The sequence below is a fragment of the Dasypus novemcinctus genome, chromosome 12 (genome assembly GCF_030445035.2).
Source record: "Dasypus novemcinctus isolate mDasNov1 chromosome 12, mDasNov1.1.hap2, whole genome shotgun sequence".
Taxonomy (NCBI): Eukaryota; Metazoa; Chordata; class Mammalia; order Cingulata; family Dasypodidae; genus Dasypus; species Dasypus novemcinctus.
Window position 1 is genome coordinate 99,255,757 of NC_080684.1, and position 8,962 is coordinate 99,264,718.

The 8,962-nt window shown below is 58.1% G+C and overlaps 1 protein-coding gene across 3 annotated transcripts in view; it reads left to right on the forward strand.

The window, feature by feature from the left end:
* The window catches only part of SYNGR1 (synaptogyrin 1), a 29,300-nt gene extending 20,814 nt beyond the window's left edge, over positions 1-8,486 (forward strand). Inside the window, exon 4 of one of the 3 annotated variants that reach the window (XM_058308824.1) lies at positions 4,654-8,486. In XM_058308824.1, the coding sequence (XP_058164807.1) occupies positions 4,654-4,875 (222 nt within the window). In that variant the 3' untranslated portion in view covers positions 4,876-8,486. Of the gene's footprint in view, positions 1-829; positions 1,600-4,653 lie in introns of those variants that run through there. The other 2 variants (XM_058308826.1, XM_058308827.2) reach the window with 2 other exon arrangements.
* The last annotated feature ends 476 nt before the right edge of the window (positions 8,487-8,962 follow it).

The following is an 8,962-nucleotide window of genomic DNA, read 5'->3' on the forward strand; positions in this document are numbered from 1 at the left end:
GCAGGAATGGGCCAGAAATCTACATTTTCAGGTGAAATCTGATCTTGACACATGGGCAGTTTATTCAAGTTGAAAAGATATATATAGTGTGTGGGTGAAAGAAAGCAGGTATGTGGGCCTGACTGCCCTGAGCCCCCGCAGCCTCTGGACCTGGAGGGCTCAGGGCCCACCAGCTCGACAGCAGGGCCGGCCCCGCTCTCCCGCTGGCTCTCCGTCTCAGATTTACTTCTGCCCCTCTCTAACTCTCCTTCCTGCAGACACCCGGGGTCACGTCAGCACCGCGTCCCTGTCCCCAGGGCTCTCCCTTCCCCTGCCCACAGGCCCCCTCCTCTCCAGGCCTGCCAGTCTTCTTCAAGGAGACCCTCGAGGCTGCGTACAGCCGCCCACCCAGCCACTCCTACAAAGCCCGCTACATCAGCCCTCCCCGCTCCCCGGGTGACTTCTCTTTTTGAAAGTCCCTGGAGATCCCTTTTCTCCCGTCCCCAGGACAACATGGAGAGCTAGAGTCTGGAGACCCGTGGCTCAGCCCCCAGTGGGCCAGCCCTGGTCACTCCAGCTCTGGTCCTGGAGGCCACCCCAGGGATCTCCGTCCAGAGAGCCCCCCACCCCAAGTGGGGACCACCCAGCCCTGCAGGGAAGAGTTCGGGAGCAGCAGGCCCTGAGATGGGGGACGGGGCTCACAGAGGAGTAGTAGGTGATTGGACACCAGGACTTCCGGGGTGGCGCCAAAAGGACCTGAGTGCCTGACCACCACCCCCACCAAAGCCCCGCCTCCCTGCCCACCTCCCAGCTCCGCCCCACTGGCCTCACCCCTGCTCTCTCCTGGCAGAGCCTGAGCGCAGCGCTGGCCGTGCGGAGATACAAGGACCTTGCCTTCCAGGAGGAGTACAGCACGCTGTTCCCTGCCTCGGCATAGCCGTAGGCAGCCCGGTTTGCAGGGGCAGGGAGCCCTGCGCCTTGCCTGGGGGCGAGGCTGAGGGGCAGCCTAGTGGGGGAATACATTTACCCCAGGAGGGCCGGAAGGCCAGGGTGCTGTGGCCTGAGGGCGGTGGAGGGCTGGCTTGACCACTTAAGTCTTCCCGCTCAGACCCATTTAGTCATTGCCTCTTTTGTTCGTTCTTCTGTGTTCATTCAGTAAACATTTCCTGAGCAGCTATTTTGTGCCTGGTGATGAATCTGAGGGGGTCCCTGGCTCCAGGGCCCACAGCTGGGGCGGGTGAGACAGACACACCCAAATCTCCCCAAAATGGGCTGCCTCAGGACACGACTCCATGCACAGGCTGCCAAGGGGGTATTGATGGGCCAAGGTGCTAAGCCATGGACACAGAGTGACAGCTGTGACGTGCCCCGGGAGTGGCATGAAGGAACATGTTCACAGTCCCCGTGGAGACTGGCTGCCTTGGGCCAACTGCCTGGCCCAGCTCTGCTCTCATGTGCTGTGTGACCCTGGGCAAACTTCTGTACCTTTCTGAGCCTCAGTCCACTTCCCTGAAGGAGGGATGATAATGGTACCAAGCTCTCAGGTCTGTTGTGAGGGTGAAACAAAGGCCAGCACAGGACTTGGCCCAGGGATGCTCAATAAATGTAAGCTCTTTTGTTCTTTTGTTCGTTCATTCATTCATTCATTCACTGATTCATGCATTCATTCCCTCTAGGAAGTGAGGGGCACCTCCATAATCTGTCCATTTGGGGTGATTCCCGTGCAGTGAATCCTTTTTCTTCCGAAGGCCTTTGGCCCCTGTTCTGTACAGGCGCCCTCCTTGGGGGCCTCAGCTGCTTGGGAGGAACCCACCTGCCCCTTCACTCTTCCCAGGAGTTGAGGAGGTAGTGGAGCAGAAACAGGCCCCCAAAGCAACTCAGGCTAGCTGGGGGCTGAGCGCATAGGTAGTGAGCTTCCTGGCCCTGGAGGGCTACAAGCGCAGACTGCTTGCCGTGGGGTGGAGATGCTGCACTGTGCTCTGAGCAGCATTCCCAGCCTCCTCTTTGTGCCCCAGCCCAGCAGGACCCGTGCTCCTCCTTTGATCCTACCTGGTCGCCCCTCGAACTGGTTGTCCAAGGCAGGCCTTGACTTGGCAGGGCCGGAGCGTGACCCCAGAGTCAGCCAGCGGTCTCTCTGTGAAAAGGCCACAGAGGTCACCTGGTCTAGCTGTCAGCCCCCCGTGCAAAAGGCCAGTTGGACAGTGACGCCGGTGAACTCTGCGAGAGCCAAGTCTGGAGCCATTTCTCCAGGGATCCGTTCAGTCACCCCCTCTCCCCATCCGGGCTGGCCGAGGGCGCCATGTGCTTGAGGTCTGGCCTCTGCTCCAGGGGTGCTCTCTGCCTCCCCTGCTTCTCGAGCTCAGGCATCTGAACCCCCAGCAGCCAGGACCTCATAACAACAGAGTGGAAAGACCCAAGAGGGCCGCACCTAATTTCCCGCAGCCAGCTTTAGGCCTGGTCTGCTTTTCCCAGGCCCCAGCACTCAGCTTGAAACGGCCACTTCCCAGGAAGGGCAGCCCCTCAGAGGTTTCTTAAATCAGCACAAACCAAAAATTATTGCCTAATCACTGAGCCTCTAGAACTTTCCAGAATAAAATGCCAAGCATACTTTGCTCCCTAGCACTTCATCAGGTGACCCTTTTGGGTTCCCGGTCGACCCTGCATTGTCAGAGGGTTGGTCAAATGGAGGGAGGTGGAGAGGGCCCTGGCCTGGGAAGGGGCAGCACCCCCGTGTGCAGGTGTGGCCCTGGCACTGATGCCATGGACCTGCCCACATCTAGGTCTCAGTGTCCCCACCCAAAAACGGGTGAGCAGAGCATTAGCACTTTCTCAGCTTAAGCAGATGTCCTTGGGCTGGAGAGGTTTCTGGGAAGGCTATCAGCATAAGCCTATATAAACCGCCTTATTTTTTTTTAACAATTCACCTTATCAGGGGTGATTTACTCTCTTAACTCAGTGTGTTTGGTGTCATTGTCCTTAAGGATAATGAAGAAGCATGTCCTAACTCTGTTTATATGCTACTGTATTAAGTCAGCCAATGGGTGCTGATGCAAAGTATCAGAAAGCTGTTGGCTTTTATAAAGGGTGTTTATTTGGGGTAGAAGCTTACAGATACCAGGCCATAAAGCTAAGTTACTTCCCTCACCAAAGTCTGTTGCCACACGTTGGAGCAAGACGGCTGCCGGTCTCTGTGAGGGTTTAGCCTTCCTCTTCTCAAGCTCCGTGGTGCCAGCTCCTTCCAATGTCAGCTGGAGGCCGTCAGTCTCTCTAGGCTTTCTCTCTCTCTCCCAGGCTGGATTCTCTCGGGGCTCAGGCTTGCTTCTGTCTACAAGGTCAGCTGTAGACTATCAGGTGAACGGCTTGACTCTCTTCCCAGGGCCTCTGCGTGTCTGAGAGCTGTCTCCGTTCCTCTGTGGTTCTTCTCCTGTGTGTTTACTTCCCGGGCTCCAGCATGAAACTCCAACATCAAAACTCAAAAACTCCACTCTGCTCTGCCCTGTGGTTCTCTGAGTCCCCGCCCACCCAGGGGGCTCAGTGTCCCACTGATGTGGCCCAATCAAAGCCCTAATCACAACTGAAGTAAAAGTGAAGCCTCTGAATCCAATACAATCTAATATGCCCAGACCAGGTCACAAACATAATCCAGTGTCTATTTTTAGGATTCATAAACAATATCAAACTGCCACAGTTTCAGACAAGTCTTTCCCAAACTGGATTCAGTGGGAAAAAAGGGCTTCTGTGGTCAGATAAGGTTGGCTAATGTTGCTTGTTTCCCTCTTGGGGATTCTCAGCATATATTAAATAGTCAAGGCTCTGATAAATCCTGTGGTTCTGAACCCTGTCTCTAACTCAGTTTCCCAAACGTGTTTGACCAAGTGTTTCAGTTAAAATTAGGCTTATCCACAAGTAACAGAAATTCCAAATAACAGTGACTTATGTGAGGGCCAAGTCTGGGGAGAGAGCCCAGGGCTGGCACGGTGGCTCCAGAAGCCCGCACTGTCCCAGGGCTCTCCATGCTGAAAATTTGGCCTGTGTCCTCATGGTTTAGAATAGCAGCTAGAGCTCCAACCATCATATCTGTGTTCCAGGCATCAGATTAGAAAATGGTGGGTGGGGTGTATATGAGGACCTCTTATAATTTTTGAATGTAACATTTAAAAAACATAAAGAGAGGGAAAAAAAATGGGAGAAAGACCATGGAGCACCCCACTGGACAGAACTTAGTTACATGGCCGTGCCTAGCTGCAAGAGAGGCGGAAAAGAGTGGCTTTTAGGAGATGCCAACAGTTCTCTGTCCCAATAAAAAACTCCGGTCCACGCAATACCCCTGAGAACGCGGTTTGAGAAGGGTGGATGCTGTGGGCCTCTGGGCCATCTCGACGCTCCAGAGTGGGGACTGGAATTTTTGGTGGCCCAGAGTGACTGGGATTGGGGGGTGTGGGGTGGGGAACATCGGAGGTGCTTTCTGGTAGGACCAGCCTGAGGGGTGGCTGTCCAGGCAGTCTTCCTTCCCAGGTGGGTCCACAGAGGCCTCATCTTTGGGGCTTGGAGGGTCTTTAACCCTGTGTTGCCCGCGTTCTGTGAACTAACCACCACTAACCCAGCGCTTTTGTCTGTCTCTCCCCTAACCGTCCCCTCCTGCCTGTCCTTGTCCCTGCCGGCCGCCCACCCCAGGCAGGCCAGGCCGTGCTGGCCTTCCAGCGGTACCAGATTGGCGCCGACTCGGCCCTCTTCTCCCAGGACTACATGGACCCCAGCCAGGACTCCAGCATGCCTTACGCCCCCTACGTGGAGCCCAGCGCCGCGCCGGACCCCGCCGGCCTCGGTGGCACCTACCAGCAGCCGGCCAACGCCTTCGACGCCGAGCCCCAGGGCTACCAGTCCCAGGGCTACTGAGCCGCGGTGACTGCCACCCGCCTGCCCCGCCCCGCCCTCCCCACCCAGCCCCCTGCTCCCTCCCAGGCGGCCCTGCCCAGCGCCTCACCAGCCTCCCAGCCGTCCCCCTGAGGTCCAGGGCAGCTCAGAGCGGGGTGTGGGCAGTAAGGTGTCAGGGGTTGTCTGTGTGTGTGCAAGTGTGTCGAGGGCGCGGGCCGAGGTGGGAGTGGTGAGGGCTGTTTGCATTTGTTCCCCGCGCCATCAAGCATTCATTGAGCACCTAGCGTGGTATCGAGCCTGTGCTCGGCACAGATGGTGAAGTGGCAGCAGTGGTCCCTGGAAAGGGGAAAGCTGAGATGGGAAGGAAGGTGCCGTGTTGGCAGCTGAGCCGGGAATGGAGGGAAAGCTAGACGGGGGGCATGCTGGGAGGGTTTGGCTGTAGGGCTAGGGTGAGTGAACACCCGTGGGACACCGCCCCATGCCCCAGAGCCCTCTCGATGCCCACAGCTGTCCTGCTAGGAGAGTCAGGGCTGTCCCATTGGATGGCAGAGGGACCTGAGGCCTGGAGAGGCCAAGGTCACTGGCTCAGAGTCGTTTGGCAGCCAGTGATGGAGGTGGTCTGAGCTCAGGCCCCCCGACGGCAGTGCGCCTGCCCTCTCCACCCTCCCGCTGAGCCCAGGGCTCCGCCACTCAGTGTTACTGTCATTCTGGGAGGCCCTGGGGCCTCAGCCCCGGGAGACACCCTGGTTCTGCTGCAAGCCAAGGGGCCATTCTGCCTCCAGGCCCCTCTCCCCACATGCCCAGGACCCCCGACCCTTGGCCTACCCCCAAGAGTGGTGGAGCCTAGAGGCTGCTGCTCGCTCTCTCCCTGAGTAGTGCTCCTGGCTAGGGGTGTCCCCTGGAGAGCGTATTCTGGGGAGCTTGGACACCCCTGCTCCATGGCCTCCGGAAGGACTGAGCACCATCCCTAAATCTAGGAGGGGTGCTCCGAGTGCTTGCCCACAGACTGGGTGGGTGAGGAGGCCCAGGAGGAGGACGTGACCAGCCCGAGGTCGCAGAGAGTGAGTGGCAGAGCTGGGCTGGCTGGCTGGCTTTCTTGGCTCCAGCCACCCAGCAGGTGCCCTGATCCCCCACCCTTGTGACTTCCCAGGAAACAGACCCTGATCTAGGACACTGTGTCATCTCTTTGCTCATCTGGGGTCAGCCAGGGGGTCGCGGTCTGGGGCAGCCAAAGCCATGGAGGGCCTTCCCCTGACAAGTGCTTTGTGGGAGGCAGAGCAGAGAGGGCCTGGGCTTTGGAATCTTCCAGGCCAGTGCGGGTTCTGTGGCCATGTGCCTGCTACTGCCCTGGGGGCACACAGACCCAGGAGATGGCATGGTGAGAGCCCCTGGTGCATCATAGGCTCGGGGCAGGCCACCAGCCGTAGGGGAGAGGACAGTAGGTGTCTGGAAAGACAGGGCAGTGGTCCCCTCTGGGCGGTGCAGGGAGGGATTCTTGCCCAGGGGAGGCCCCTGGCTGAGCCTCGGGCTGGGGGCCTTGATCAGGTGGAGAGCAGGGGGAGGGAGCTGGGTGGCCCCTCCTCAGGTGAGGCCTGCAGGAGAGGGTGGGCGCATGTTTATCCCCTGGTCTGCCTAGCACCCAGGAAGCCCTTAGGCCCCTGGAGCGAGAGCCAGGTCTCCTCGGGAAGGACGGAAGTGGGTGGGCACAGTGCCACAGCCCCGGGGGGCAGGGAAGGCTCGCCCACCTGCTCACTCGGCAGACGTGACGGCACCTGTGCTGGAACCGGGTCAGGGGCACTGCGCGTATCCTGGGTGAAGAGCCGCAGGAGCACAGCAGGGGCGGGGGCTGAGCGAGGCAGTGAGGCAGGAGAAGGAACTTCCAAGGCAGAGGAGTAGCGTCATGGTCCGCATTTAACAGAAGAGGGAACAGGCTCAGAGCAGAAGTGAGTGAGCCGGGGGACAGGTCTGAGCTCAGGCTGAGTCAAAGGAGCAGCAGTGACAGACCCCAGACAGGTGACGGTGGTCACAGCTGGTTGGTACATACAGACTTCCATTTGCCACGTCTGGGGAAGGGGCTCTGTCTGTGGTTCTCCCGCCAGGGGCTGGGCTGGGGCCGGGAATGGGTCGGGGTACCTGCTGCCCGAGCAGTGGAGCCCCTAGCAGAGCAGAGGTGAGGGAAGCAGGCGAGGCTGTGGCTGGGTGTGGGAGTGGTTCTGGCAGGGAAGTGCAGTGCCCATCAGCAGGAGGCTGTGGGGTCTTCCCCCTAGGCCAAAAGCCTCCCTGCCAGGGGGCACTCGGAGACCCCAGGATGCCGCCCCTCTTTCTCGCTGGGCCACATGTGGCTCCTCCCGTGTAATGGGCTGGATACTCGGCTGGAGGGTAGAGTACCAGGTAAGCTTCTCCCAGTCCCTGGGTGCTGATGACCGATCCTCCCTGCCACCCTAAGCTGGGAAAGTTACACGACCTTTTTCTTCCTGCCAGGAATAGGGTTGCAGCGAATCCTCTTCCTGAGCACCCCTCCTCCCCAGGGTGCAGCCCAGGTGCCCTCCCAGTGTGTGATAGAGACCAGAAGGGGCAAGAGAGGGCAAAGGACTCGCAGCGAGGGAGGGCTCCAGACTCCTGAAATGTTGCCGGAGCAGCCCTGTTCCCCCTTTTGGCCGAGGCCACCCCCTGGGGGCTGAGCTCTGAGCCTCTCTTCCTCCCCCCTCCCTCTCATGCCTCCCGTGTGCTCCCAAGCCTCACCATGGAGAGGGACCCCCGCAGTCTGACCCTGCACAGTGTGAGACCCCTTCACCCCCCCCCATCAAGCAAAAGGAAAGGCCCCAGGAAGCCGGGTCCCACACGAGTTAGAGCTGCAAGCACCCTTAGAGACGGTGGAGTCTGGCCAGGAGGGCAGTGACTTGTCCAAGGCCACAGCACAGAGCTGGGGGTCGGGAGCTAGGTCTCCTGCCTTCCAGGGTGACCCTCGTTCCCACGATGGATCACAGGGAGCCTTGTCTGAGTGGCCCCTGGCCCAGTTCCCGGTGGGATGTAACAGTGGAAGGGCTAATTCCCAGGGGCCCGGCCTCGATTCCTCTCCCCATCCGTCCCTGGAGAGCCTTGTCTTTAAGGACTCAGGGCCCCCAGGCTTCTCCCATGTAACCAAGAGCCCCCACTTGTTACCCCTGGGAGGCCCCTCAGCCTTGTCCCGAGACCCCTGTCGATTCTCTAAAGAGTGCAAAGGGGGAGCACGCCTCCCAAGAGTTTATGGGAGGGTGGCCTGGTCCAGCCGTCTCCCAGCGCTGCCTCCTGATCTACACTCCCCTGCCCCGGTGCCCACGCCCGTGTCTGGGTACCCTGAGCCCCCGCAGCGTTACTGCCTGTGTATAGTATAAATATATATTTTCTATATAAGATGTATAATATAAGGCTCCACAAGTACATCTGCGTGTGTGTGCACGTGTGTGCGGTGAAGGGCGGTCCCCAGCCCGGGCCCCCGCTCTAGGCCCCCACCACCTAGTTAGGTCTCTCAAGAGTGAATCCAGTGGTCTCCCGGCACCCTCCTTTATGACATCCGTCCATTCGTGGTGAACCAAGTGAAGGTGGTGACTTCTGGTGACATAATAAAGTGAAGACTCAAAACCACCAGGGAATTGTAGGCATGTCACATGTGTCTTTTGTTCTTTGTGAGTGCGGCTTAGGCTTGCCCACCCCTTGTCCTCCTAACGTATTTTAGTTGTTCATCATTGTTAAGTTTTAGTTACACAACCTATGTGTGTGTGTATATATATATATATATATATATATATATATATATATACACACACACACATATTTTAAATAAAATGATTATATTTGAAACCAAGCCCCCAGACTTGCACACGTGCACACATGTACACCACCCTCCCTGCCTTGCCTCTGCCCTCCCTTCCTAGAGGTAGCCATTTCCTCTAGGCCTATTTCCTTCCAGGTTATTTCTAGGCTCTTAACTCTGCATGTACGTACGAGGCCTATATTAGCCAAAGGGGTGCTGATGCAAAATACCAGACATTGGTTGGATTTTATAAAGGGTATTTATTTGGGGTAGGAGCTGACAGATACCAGGCCATAAAGCATAAGTTACTTCCCT